General features: G+C 39.7%; 1 protein-coding gene across 1 annotated transcript in view; it reads left to right on the plus strand.

Moving 5' to 3' along the window:
- IQGAP2 (IQ motif containing GTPase activating protein 2) overlaps positions 1 to 12973 on the plus strand; it is a 274610-nt gene that overhangs the window by 140969 nt on the left and 120668 nt on the right. Inside the window, exons 3-4 of the mRNA XM_090276400.1 lie at positions 411 to 567; positions 10553 to 10630. Of these exons, the coding sequence (XP_090132526.1) occupies positions 411 to 567; positions 10553 to 10630 (235 nt within the window). The remainder of the gene's footprint in view (positions 1 to 410; positions 568 to 10552; positions 10631 to 12973) is intronic.

A 12973-nucleotide genomic window follows, 5' to 3' on the forward strand; every position in this document is an offset into this window, starting at 1 on the left:
TGAATTATGTTCTCCTAAAGGCATAACCCGTATAAGAATCTTCTAAGGGCTCATAAACTAGAATTATTTTTTTCTGTAATGTCAGCAGGACTAATTCCACCCATACAAAATGGTTTGGCCTTTTTCCTCTTTGATACAAAAGAGAATTGGCAGAGACTCGGTGAAGTCAACAAGCTCTGACATGGTGGTGAATTCAGGGCCTCTGGGCTTGTACCCCTTGTTCATCTTGTGTTCTGAATCCTTGTCCCACCCAGAAAGTCCTCTCTTTCCATCTGTGACAAATAAAGATGTTTCTAATCCTGCTCCCTTAGTTACTATCTCCATCATACATAGTGAAATGCTACATCTCTTAACTTCTAGAAAGTCACCCAACTGGAGTCACTTTAATGTTGGTTTTTTAATCTCTTTAGGTGGATGGAAGTCTGCTTAGTTGAAGAATTGCCACCAACCACTGAACTGGAAGAAGGGCTCCGGAATGGAGTTTACCTTGCAAAGTTAGCCAAGTTCTTTGCCCCAAAAATGGTATCGGAGAAAAAGATCTATGATGTGGAACAAACACGTTATAAGGTAACTGAGATCTAATTGGTTTTGGCTTCCAGCTAAAAGTGAAAGTTCAATATTTTATTTCCTTTCCCTTCTTTTAGTGTTTCTACAAGAATTTTGAGGTGGGGGATGGTGTCCTTGGTCTTTGAAGCCTGTTAATAACCATTCCCGAGGCAGTAGCAGTTTTAAAAGAAAAGCATTTATATTTCTAGCCTGAGGCTGAGAGACCTGTGATTTGTGGGGCTCCTTCCATCACCCCTTCATGGAGGTCATTTTTATTAGTGCCAGTAAATGTCAATGTGTGGGCACTCTGCCCTCCTTTTCTTTACCACCACACAGTTTTATTACTCTCCTTATTCTCATCAAGGAATCAAGTACCCAGCTGGGACTTGAACTTGTAGCCCCAAAGAGTTAGGGCCAGTGTGATAAAATGAATAGTGATGGTGAATAGTCAGGTAGGAATTCCTTTCCACTTGGTGTTTAAAACAAAATAAGATTAACTTTTTTGTATGCCACTAGTTTTAAGAATTATTTCAGAGCCAATTTGAGAAGGCATATGGGGAGAACACAAAACTAAAATTAACACCAATCTTATAACAATTTAAAAGTTCTGATATTTTAGAGAACATGTCTAAATATTTACAGATGAAATATTATATCTAGGATTTGCTTCCAAATAATTGGGAGGAGCTTGGACAGATGATTCAAGACTGGCCGTGAGTTCGTAATTGTTGAGGTTGGATGATGGGCGCATAGGAAGTCATTACACTATACTGTCTACATTTTTATGTTTGAAATTTTTCATTATACAGTGAAGGAGGAAAAAGTAAACACTGACCCTTCATTAGACTGTGTCTTCAAAAGGCAATTTTTAAATGGGTGATGTTTCTCCTGGAATATGTGATCTCTTGTCTACTTCAGATTAGGGTTTCTAAACCTTCTTTGAAACTTGATTCTTTATTTTCTTAATAAGTTCTTTCTATCAGTATTTTTATTTGCAGATTTTCAAGTGTCCTTAAAAGTTGTTTCTCTTACAGTTGTAAGGACAACATTAAATATAGCTGAAAAAGGAATGAGTTCCCATTTATTGCATGATTCACAGTACCCTTCAGTTGTTATTGAGACAAAATTTATTTTAAAAATATGTGTATTGAATTCAGAGCAAATGTTTGAATAATCATCTAGGCTAACAGGAGACAAGAACTGACAAATCTTTTATGACAAGTCTGTTTTCATGGCCTAGTCTAAGAGGTAACTGAGCAAAAGTTTCTGCCTTGAATAATGTTATGAATAAGTGTTTGCATTAGTTAAAATAAGTTTGACTCTATGAAGTCATATGTCTCTTCCTAGAGTTTTCAGCTCGTTATAGCCTTTTACAAGACTTTAATGAAACAGTGACTTAGCCAGCCAAAATTCAAGTTGTTTTTTAATTTTGAAAAATATATTTTAAACTTCAGAAAAACACAGAAAAAATTATTTGTATATTCACATCACAAAATAAATTAATATATGCCCACATTTTAGAGCATGATTTTTCTTTTTTTCATTGCTTCTTCAATGGTTATTGCCTATATCTAGGCTTATTAGTACTAACAACCATGTAAATTTGATGACAGAGTTATGTTGTAGCCCAGCCCACCCTCAAAGGGAATTGTGGGTATTTTGTTTTGACACTATGGATGGTGAAAAATGGGAAATAAAGACAGGCTTTCAGTGGATGGTGAGCCCCAGAGCAGAGAGTAGGCTAATTCTTTCCTCCTCCTGGGACATCAAACACCTTGACTGTAGGTGTCTCTCTCCAGTTCAGTTGTGGATACCCTCCTGGCAACTGGCACAGGTATAGTTCCCTGCTGGTCTTAGAGATCCTTCTATTTGAATAAATAGCAACTTGCCTTGGGATGAAGATGGGAAATATTTCCAATCTTTTGTTACAAAATAAAATACCTGTGGAACCTAGGAGGTGAGCCATTCCTAAGTTGAACATGGTGAGAGAGGGAAGTGCAGTGTTTTGCCATCCCCTACCCCATAAGGCCCCTGCAAGGCTGGGATGCCTAGAAGCAGAGATGCTAGCAGTGGGGCAGAAAGGAAGAAATAGCAGCAAGAGGGGGGTTGATGCCAGTTGTGATGTGGGAGAAAACACTGGACAAATGGAAACTACTCCTTGGTTAAAACCACTGGAGAGAAGAGGTGTTTCCTTTTTTCCTTTTATTAAATTCCTAAAAGTGCTTAATGTCCCTGAATGGGAATGTTTCGTGATTTGCCATGCAATCATAAAGTTTTATTTCAAGGCCATTTAATTTCTTTTACAAAAATGAAAGGAGACAAATATCAAGGAACAGGAGACTTAATTAACTTCCTGTTCTTGTGTTCTTCAGAACTAAAGCCTATCACATGGTCTTTTCCCAGGAACACTAATTCTTGGGGCTGCAGCAAAGATGTTGAAACCCAAGGGAACGCTCAGTAACCCCGGGCCCACCCTTGATGTACCATCTGGAAACCATGAGTTCAGTGAGCATGGGCTCTCACTGCAGGATCTGCCTAGACTACAGCCATAAAATATGACCTGCCTCCTAGTCAACGTGCCCCCAAGCACGAGCTCCATCCCCAAGCTCTAACGTTCTCAGTTTGGGCACTGATGCCTTTGAGTGAAGCAGGAGGGAGTTTTCATGCTTCAGCATCCTCTTTGCCAGCTTATATGCAACCCTGCCCCTTTTAATTTAGGGTTAGAAGGATGCCCTAGGTCTTTGAGTTAAACCTTCTGATAATGAATATTCTTTCTGTGGCACCTCCACCCCTACTCCAGGTCTGAGTGACGTGTCCATGCCAAGTTTGCAGTGACTTCTGACAGTGTCTCTCTTGGATACACCATGTATACTGTAATGATTGTCTTGTCATGAAGACAAAAACCCTCTGCATCTTCTCTACCACATACTTGGTGAATGGCGCAGGGTCTGGCCATGGTAGTTGGTAGAAAAATAGCTGTTGGGTGAAAAATGAATGATAGTAGTTTCAAGTAACCAAAGGACTCCATTTCTTTTCCTGTCTTCTCTGCTTTGTTCAATACTTAATCAGGTACTTCAAGTTTGACACCCTTTTCTTAAGTGTGAGGCTCACACCTCCTGCAGAACCACTTGATGGGTGTGTTTAAAAACATGGCCTCCTAGACCCTAACCCATGCTACCGAGTCAGGCAGAATCTCTTGACCACAGACCCAGGAAATGCATTCTTAATAATCATCCCAGGTGATTCTTTTCTTATGTACTACTAAGGTTTGAGAACCACTGCTCTAATGGTAGATAAACATACATATAATAAATTTTAATGAAGTTATAGGGAAAGAAGATATAATTGTACTATGACAGAAATAGGTATAAGGTAGAACTCATTCATCCATACAATGTGTATTAATACCTGCTATGTGCCAGGCACTCAAGATGGAGTAGTGAGCAAGGTGGACATGGTCGATGGTGCTTACTGTTGGAGAGACAGACTGGGAGTGAGAATACATTGTGAATTGTGTGAGTGTATGAAGGAAGAAATTGACATATAGCAATGAACAGAAGATGTGCTTCTCTGAGGAGCTGTTTATTCAGGCTGGAAGAATGAGAAGAAAATCACCGATGGTTGCAGTTTTGGGGAGGGAGTGGGGAGAACAGTCCGGAGAGAAGGCCCCATTTGTGAAAGGCTCCTCAAAGAAGAATCCGTCGTCGGCAGCCGTCCGTCTCGAGAGACGATGGTGTAGCTTCTTAAGAGTCTATCTGCACCGCCGAGAATGTCTGTGCAGTCCGACTCGGGAGTGACACGGTATCTGTCTCCTCCCGTGTTGAATCGACATCTTGCGATGACGCTGAAGCTACAGAGCCTGGGCAGGGTAATATGGAGGGTCTGCTGTTGCCCATGCAGTAGACCCCCCCTCTCTTCGCAGCTGAAGGGTCCAAGGGAAAGACGGAGTCAATACAGCTTGGCTTCAGGTGCGCCGCAGGAGTTGCCGGTGTTGACTACAACGTCAAACCGCCTTAGGGACTCCGGCTCCGGATTTTCTGTCGGGGTTTACTCCCTTAGCCTTTCCCCTGAAGAGGTATGCCGCAAGGCAGCGGAGGTTTTTTGGAGTCAGAGTTTTCCTTCTCTGATGTGCCCTGACTGGAAGATCGAACCAGCGACACTTAGCTCGCAGGCCGACGCTCAATCCACTGAGCTAACCAGCCAGAGTGTCCACGAGGCTTCAGTGAGGGACCGTGATGAGAAATAGATCAGGAGAGAAGCAGAGACAGATCAGGAAGTCACGCATGGAGCATCTATGACTTCATCCTAAGTGCTGGGTTGGGGGGAGGGAGGAAGCCTTTGAAATGTTAAACAGACATCCTTGTGCAGTGTGTGCTTTAGAAAGATCTGTCTGCTGCTCCATGTGGTTCAGAATAAATTGGAGGGAGAACGAGGGTGGAGGCGTAGCATAATAAGGGGGATTATTCAATACTGGTGACAGTGGCCTGCATAGCTAAGAAGTAAATGGATTCAAGAGGAAAAACAAAGCCTGAATCCTGGAAGGAGATTGGAAGTGGGTGGACGGGTGAAGAGAAGACAGTTGAGTGGACAGTGAGAGATGGCCAAAGAGAGAGTGGCCAGTTCTAAATGGGGTGGGGCAGTGAAGAAGCCAGAAACGTTTCTGTGGTGAAGGCTAGAAAGATGAGAGTGTTCCCAAGCAGACATCATTATAATAAGAGGTTGGTGAATATTTGGTCAGCCTTAGATAGGGAAAGCATATACATAGTGGTTAGTGGTATGAGCTGTGAATCAAAATATTTGAGTTTGGCCTCACCACTAAGGTTGACTCTGTGAGCCTCAGTTTTCTCACTTGTTAAGTGAGAATAGTCATAATAGTGTCAGCCTTCGTGGAGATACTGTGAGGCACAAATGTGCAAAGCATATGGCACAGTGCCTAATAGAGGTAGGCACACTATGAATGTTTGAGGTTGTGGTGGTTCTGAAGCTCTGTGAGCAGTTAATTGAACAGAATATTTGGACTTGGAGTCAGGAATCTGGCAAGCTAGTCTTGGCCCTGAGATCAACTTGAATATGTCTTAAATACTTGGGCTCTCAGTTTGCTCATCTATAAAATGAGCAAATTAGAATAATTATTGGTTTCTGAGCTACCTCATAGTTCTAAAATGTTTTGATTCTACTATGTAAGAAGTTACCATTCAAAGAAAACTTAACATAATTCCTTATCCACTCAATTTAAGCAAGAATAACCTTGCTTACTGTGCTGTAATAGCTCAGCTGTGGAAAACCAGCATATACTTCCTAGTCTGATCCTGAATAAAGTTTGGTGGTTGGACAAGAACAACCCTTGGCTGAGTATGACTACAGACATGCCTAGTCTAGCATTAATATGTAGATGAGTAAAAAAAAAATGGACAAGCTAAAAATGGTTATAATGGATTAAGATTATTCTGAGCCTGTTTAGAAACCATTTTAGTTCTAATTAAAGTAAATTTAGTAGATTAAGATGTTTAATGCCGTTCGTTCACTGAAGCTCACTTCTTAAATACGCAGCTGTGGATAAAAGGGTTCTGAAGTCAGTGTTCCTCCAGTGTATAAAGTGGATGAAGGAAGATGCCTAATTACTATGCCTAATACCTGAAACTAAGATAATATTGCATGTTAATTGTGAACAAAAATTTTTTAAATAAAAAATAAAAAGAAAAAATTTTAAATATTTTATTGATCATCCTATTAAAGTTGTCCCAGTTTTTACCCCTTTGCCCCCCTCCACCCAGTACCCCATTTTCCCCAAGAGTCCCCCTCCCACTTTAATTCATGTCCATGGGTCATGCATGTAAGTTCTTTGACTTCTCCACTTCCTATACTATTCTTAATACCCCCTGTCTATTTTGTATCTACCAGTTTTGCTTCTTAGTCACTGCACCTTTTCCCCTACCCTCTCCTTTCCCCCTCCCAGCTGATAACCCTCCATATGATTTCCATATCTATGATTCTGTTCCTGTTCTGGTTGTTTGCTTTGTTTGTTTTTTCAGATTCAGTTGTTGACAGTTTGAATTTATTGCCTTTTAATGTTCATAGTTTTGATCTTCTTCTTTTTCTTAAAAAGTAAAATATAAAAGTCCCTTTAACATTTCATGTGATAATGGCTTGGCAATGATGAACTCCTTCAGCTTTACCTTATCTGGGAAGCACTTTATCTGCCCTTCCATTCTAAATGATAGCTTTACTGGATAGAGTAAACTTGGTTGTAGGTCCTTGCTTTTCATCACTTTGAATACTTCTTCCATCCCCTTGAATACTTCTTGCTATCCCCCTCTTGTCTACAAAGTTTCTTTTGAGAAATCAGCTGACAGTCTTATGGGAACTCCTTTGTAGGTAACTCTCTTCTTTCCTCTTGCTGCTTTTTAAGATTCTCTCTTTATCTTTTACCTTTGGCATTTATTATGATGCATCTTGGTGTGGTCCTCTTTGAGTCTAGCTTTTTTGAGACTCTCTGTGCTTCCTGGACTTGTATGTCTATTTCCTTTGCCAAAATAGGGAAGTTTTCTCTCATTATTTTTTCAAATAAGTTTTCAATTTCTTGCTCCTCCTCTTTTCCTTCTGGCATCCCTATGATTTGGATGTTGGCACTTTTGAAAATGTCCCAGAAGCTTCTTATACTGTCTTCATTTTTTTTTTTTTAATTCTTGCTTTTTCTTGCTGTTCTGGTTGAATGCTTATTTCTTCCTATGTTCCAAATCCTTGATTTGAATCCCAGCTTCCTTTCCTTCACTGTTGGCTCACTGTAGAGTGTTCTTTATTTCACTTAGCGTAACCTTCATCTCTTCCTTTATGTTGTTGCCATACTCAGTGAGTTCTTTGAGCATCCTGATCACTAGTGTTTTGAACTCTGTATCCGATAGTTTGGCTACCTCTATTTTGTTTAGTTCTTTTTCTGTGGTTTTGTTCTATTTTTTCATTTGGGCCATATTTCTTTGTCTCCTCAATTTGGCAGCCTCTCTGTGTTTCCTTCTGTGTATTAGGTGGAACTGCTTTGACTTCCTGTCTTAGTAGTGTGGCCTGTTGTAGAAAAGGCACCTGTAATTGTGTGGGGAGGAGCCTTAAGTAATTACTAGGGTGGGGCAAATTGCTTCACTGCTTGTGACTCTGTGTGGGGAGAGGGCTCCGAGAGGGAACAGTGCCACTACCTGGACTCTGGAGGTTTGCCCAGCACTTTCCCTGTTTCCAGTTACTTCACCCACTCCCAGTTTGTGACTGGTGCCCTTCCAGCTCTTGCCCTGGTGCTAAATCCCTGATCAGTTGATTTCATATGTTCTAAGAAGGTACAGACCCTTTAAGCAGAATCTTCTGAAAATCCAGCAGTTTCTTCTACTGCCCCAACCCCCACTGGGTTTTACAGTCAGAAGTTATAGGGATTTATCTTCCCAGCTCTGGAAGCCTGGGCTGTGTGGTCTGGCCTGGGGCTGGGATCACTTGCTCCCAAGGTATCTCTTCTGATTTTAACACACCAAATTGAATGTGGGACCACCTATTCCACTGCTGCCACCACCTCTCCACATTATACCATGTCTCCTCACCTCTCCGCCCATCTCCACATCTCTACCCCTGCTACCTGTCTGGATGAATATGGCTTCTTTAAATCCTTGGTTGTCAGACTTCTATACAGTTTGATTTTCTGATAGTTCTGGATGTTGTTTTGAGATTTAGTTCTAATTCTCTCTGTGGTTGCATGAGAAGGCAAAGTATATCTAGCTATGCCTCTATCTTGATCAGAAGTTGATTGGGTGAAGGATTTGAAACCTGACGTTTCATTTACTGTAGAAATGTGATGAAGAAGACCTCCCTTTTCTTCAGTGCCTCTTACATGACCTTAAAGGTGAATGAAATTTTCAAGCCCAGTGTTGTAACATAATAATTATAATAGTCAGCATTTATTGCATTCTTAAGTATACTTTGCAACAAAGTGCTTCATGAATACTCTTAATTAATCTCTCAAACTCAAAGAAGTGATCCTACTTTCACTTTGTATGGCTAAGGAACTAAAGTTCAGATAAATTTATAGCTTCTCTGAGGTTACCTAGCTAATAAGACCACTGTATGGGTAGAGTACCTTTGTTACATGGTTTGAAATTCTTGCAGCCCACAAGCCAAAGAACCCCAGAAACCCACCTGTAGTCAAACAAAATCAGTTTTATTTTACTCTCTATAGCACAAAAAATGCAAACCCATGGAGTCATGAGGAGAAACGAGGGGCTTAGTACATATCTGGGATTGTGCTGGATGGTGCTAATAAGGATTTAGGGAATCAAGGACCCTGTTATTTTTTTGGGTGTTGTCAGGAAGTGCAATCAATTTGGTGTCTTGGTAATTTTTATCTAGGACATGAGAAGATTGAACAGAGACTAAGTAGACACGAGTCAAGAAGCAAGCTGTGTTCATCTTAGTTGGGAGGGAGATATTTAGGTTTTTTTGTTTTGTTTTGTGGTGCCAGAGGGCCTTTTCTATGTTTTGATGTGATTGTGGATTATTTCCAAATTGTTCCTTCATGGCCACAGAGTGACTGTGTCTGAGAATTGTTTGTATTCTGCCCCAGTTGTCTGCGCTGAGTTACAAACCCTCAGACACTGCAGCCTGGCTGCTAACTGTGGCTGCTCTCGCTCTGTTACTTTCTAGTTTTCCTTTCCTCTCCCTCTCCTTCTCCCCCTCCCTCTAGTTATTTCATAGTAACTATCTAGGTTCTTCCCTTTGGAGAATAATCCAACCACTCTTAGGACCTGTATTCTCTGGGGGTCTTAGCACAGGGAAGGTTTTCAGATCGGGGGAGGCCTCATCTTGAATCCTACATCAGCTCCTTAACAGCTATTTGACTTCACACAGATCACTTCATCTTTTTGGCCTTTCATCTCTAAAATATAGGAATGGTAATCACCTTGCAGGGTATTTTGAAATTTAAATATAACTTATATGAAGCACTTGACACACACAATGCAGTCTCAATAGTGACCACTAGTAAAAAGGCATAAATATTTATCAGATGTTAATTTGCTTATATTGCTTAATTTCTAAAAGCATCAGATATACTTTTTGTTAAAGAAACTATTAGACCGTAGGTCATAGAAGATGATAATACCAAGCTTTCTGAATATAATTATCATATTGTTGTTATTTTTTGTTTTCAAATAGATAACATTGTGCTATTTATTTAACTAATTAAAAATACAAGATTATTTTAAGCTCTCAATAGTTCATTACCTGATACAACTTCATGAGGTAGAGGCACGTATGCTCTATTTATAGAACATGAAGAAAAAATAACTGGCTTATTAGGACTGTAAAGAAGAATGAAAGGTATATAAAGATTATTTTTATTGTATAAGTAGAAAAGTTCTTGTAAAACATTTCCACTGAAAGTTTACTTATTGTACAAGGCCAAGATTAGGGCTAAATTATAGAAAGAGTAGTTATTAAAATTAGCTTGGTGTTGTGGATGGTTTTTTTCATCTTTGTATTTTCTACATTTTCCACATTTTCTACAGAATATTACATTAACGAGTAGATAAAAATGACTTGGCAGAACCAGAAACCACAAAAAAAAAAAAAAAAATTTATTTTGTCTTCTAAAAACCCTGTCTGTTTTTTCTGAAGTTACTAGACCTCTCAGCTGTGGTTGCCAAAATCTTGACACCGTGTATGGATGTGTGTATATGCACATGCATGTATACATATGTCTCATAAAATATCCTTAGGCATATGCTACACATTAAATGGTCTTTGCGGTTCTACATCAAGTGTGTGAATAATGGAAATTGGAATGATCTATTACAAATGGTTTGGGTGTTGCTGAATAGTATAGCCTCCTTTACTGTGGTCTTCAGTTGCTTTATATGGGCTCTAATAACTTTATTCTAGTAGAAATATAATTGAAAAGCATCCCACTAATGAAAAAACTTATTACAAATTACTTACTTTTTTGTGTTTTCTGCCCTCCCCACCCCACCCCACTTAGAAGTCCGGCCTTCATTTTCGACACACAGATAATACCGTCCAGTGGTTAAGAGCCATGGAGTCTATTGGTCTTCCCAAGGTAAGCCTTCAAATACGGGAACCTGAACTGGGAAGCCAAAAGAGGTAGTGTATGAATGCCTCCTTATAAAAATGATTTGGCAGACTGGGTATGTTAATACAAGAGATTGCTTTATAGCCTCAGGAATGAGAAAGGTGAGGACTCAACAGAAATTTAGGAAGGTCTGTACAAAGTAATAAAATGCATACAGATCAAGAGCAGCCATGAGGAAGTGTATATAAACTAAACAAGGCCAGAACAAACTTCTGCTGGTAGATAGTTGATTTAAGAAAGCCACTTCCCTCTTTCCATTGGTTTTTTTTTTTTAATTTTTATTTATTGATACCAGAGAGAGAAAAAGAGAGGGAGAGAGGGGGGCGAGGGAGAGAGATTTGTTGTTCCACTTATTTGTGTACTCACTGGTTGACTCAGTATGTGCCCTGACCAGGGATCAAACCTGCAACCTTGGCATATCAGGACAACAGTCTAACCAACTGAGCTACCCAGCCAGGGCTTCTGTTGCTATTTATACTTAAGATTCCTAATCTTATTGTATCACTATAAATTATTTTTTAAATTTATTTTTATAAATTATTGCTATAAATCATTGTATCACTTTAAATATTAAAGGCTAGGAGCTTATAGCTCTTCCTACTGAAATAGATCTTCTAAATAAAACTCATTCAGCAAACATTCAGAGCTTGTTAAATTCAAAGAGCAGGTACCCCTCAGTCTGTGCGACAGACAGGCAAGTAGGGGAAATGAGGAAATAATTTCATTTTATAAAAATTGTAGAGTTATTTCTTTTTTTTTTTTTAAGTATATTTTATTGATTATATTGTTACAATAGTTCCAATTTTTTTTCCCCTTTGCTCCCCTCCGCCCAGCACCCCCCTTCCCCAACAATCCCCTCTCCAAGTCCATGCCCATGGGTCGTACATACAAGCTCTCCCGCCTCACCCTTTCATATATTCTTCTTCTTCTTTTTTTAAAATTAATTAATTAATTAGTTAAATATTTTAACAATAAAAAATAACAATTCCTCCCTCTCAGACTTAAGACCCTTTACAATCTTATAAAGGACAATGGATGAAGGTCTCGAGCTCCTCTAGCTGCTTCAAGCTGGACATGGTCGTCGTCCTACCTACCCGTGGGTCAAGAAATCCCTAATAAGAGTGGGGATGTGGAGGGGAGGGTGGCCTTCCCACAAGGGGAAGGATCGTGCAGACTCCAGGTTGGTTGGCTGTCTCTGGACAACGGCATGCTTGGTTTGACAGGCTGGCATCCTTGTTGTATTCTCTGGTTCAATTTTGCTCATTTGTTTGTGTTGTTCATTAGTTTCCTGTAACAGGTGACAGCATAAGGTAATTTTCTTTTGTTGCCTGGCTTATTTCGCTAAGCATAATTCTCTCTAGTTCCAATCATGTTGTTGCAAATGGTAGAAGTTCCTTCTTTCTTTCAGTACTTATTCATTGTCATTTTCCCCCTTTGTACTCGTGTTCCTCTCTGTCTCTCTGTTTCTTCATCTTCTTAAAGCAGACCCTTTAGCATCTCTTGCAATGCTGGTTTGGTGGAGATGTATTCTTTTAGCCTTCTTTTGTCTTGGAAACTCCTTATTTCACCTTCCATTTTGAATGAAAGCCTTGCTGGGTAGAGTATTCTTGGTTGTAGGCCTTTGTTTTTCATTGCTTGGAATATTTTTTGCCATTCCCTTCTGGCTTGTAGTGTTTCTGCTGAGAAATCTGATGATAGCCTTATTGGAGCTCCCTTGTATGTTATTAGTTGTTTCTCTCTTGCTGCTTTTAGGATTCTCTCTTTGTCTTTGAATGTTGGCATTTTAATTATGATGTGTCTTGAGGTGGGCCTGTTGGGGTTCATCTTCATTGGGACCCTCTGTGCTTCCTGGACTTGCGTGACTCTTTCTCTCGTCATGTTAGGAAAGTTTTCTGTCATTAGTTTTTCAAAGAGGTTTTCTATCCCTTGCTCTTCTTCTTCTCCTTCTGGAATTCCTATGATACGGATATTATTACGTTTCATGTTGTCCTGCAGCTGTCTTAGAACCTCTTCAGTCTTGTTCAGTCTTTTTTCATTTTGTCGCATTGTCTGGGAGTTTTTGTGTAGGTTGTCCTCCAGCTCGCTGATCCGATCTTCTGCTTCCTCTAGCCTGCTTTTAATTCCTTCTACTGTGTTCTTCAATTCAGAGATCGTATTTTTCATTTCCTCCTGGCTCTTATTGATAGCTTCTATGTCCTTTTTCATGCTCACGTAATTTTCTGTGAGTTCCTTGTAGTTTTTCTGGAGTTCTTTGAAGTTTCCGCTGAGCTCATTCAGCTTCTCCATAATCCATGTTTTGAATTCCATATC

This window comes from Furipterus horrens, unplaced genomic scaffold, assembly GCF_987537825.1.
Source record: "Furipterus horrens unplaced genomic scaffold, mFurHor1.1.pri manual_scaffold_5, whole genome shotgun sequence".
In the NCBI taxonomy this organism is placed as follows: Eukaryota; Metazoa; Chordata; class Mammalia; order Chiroptera; family Furipteridae; genus Furipterus; species Furipterus horrens.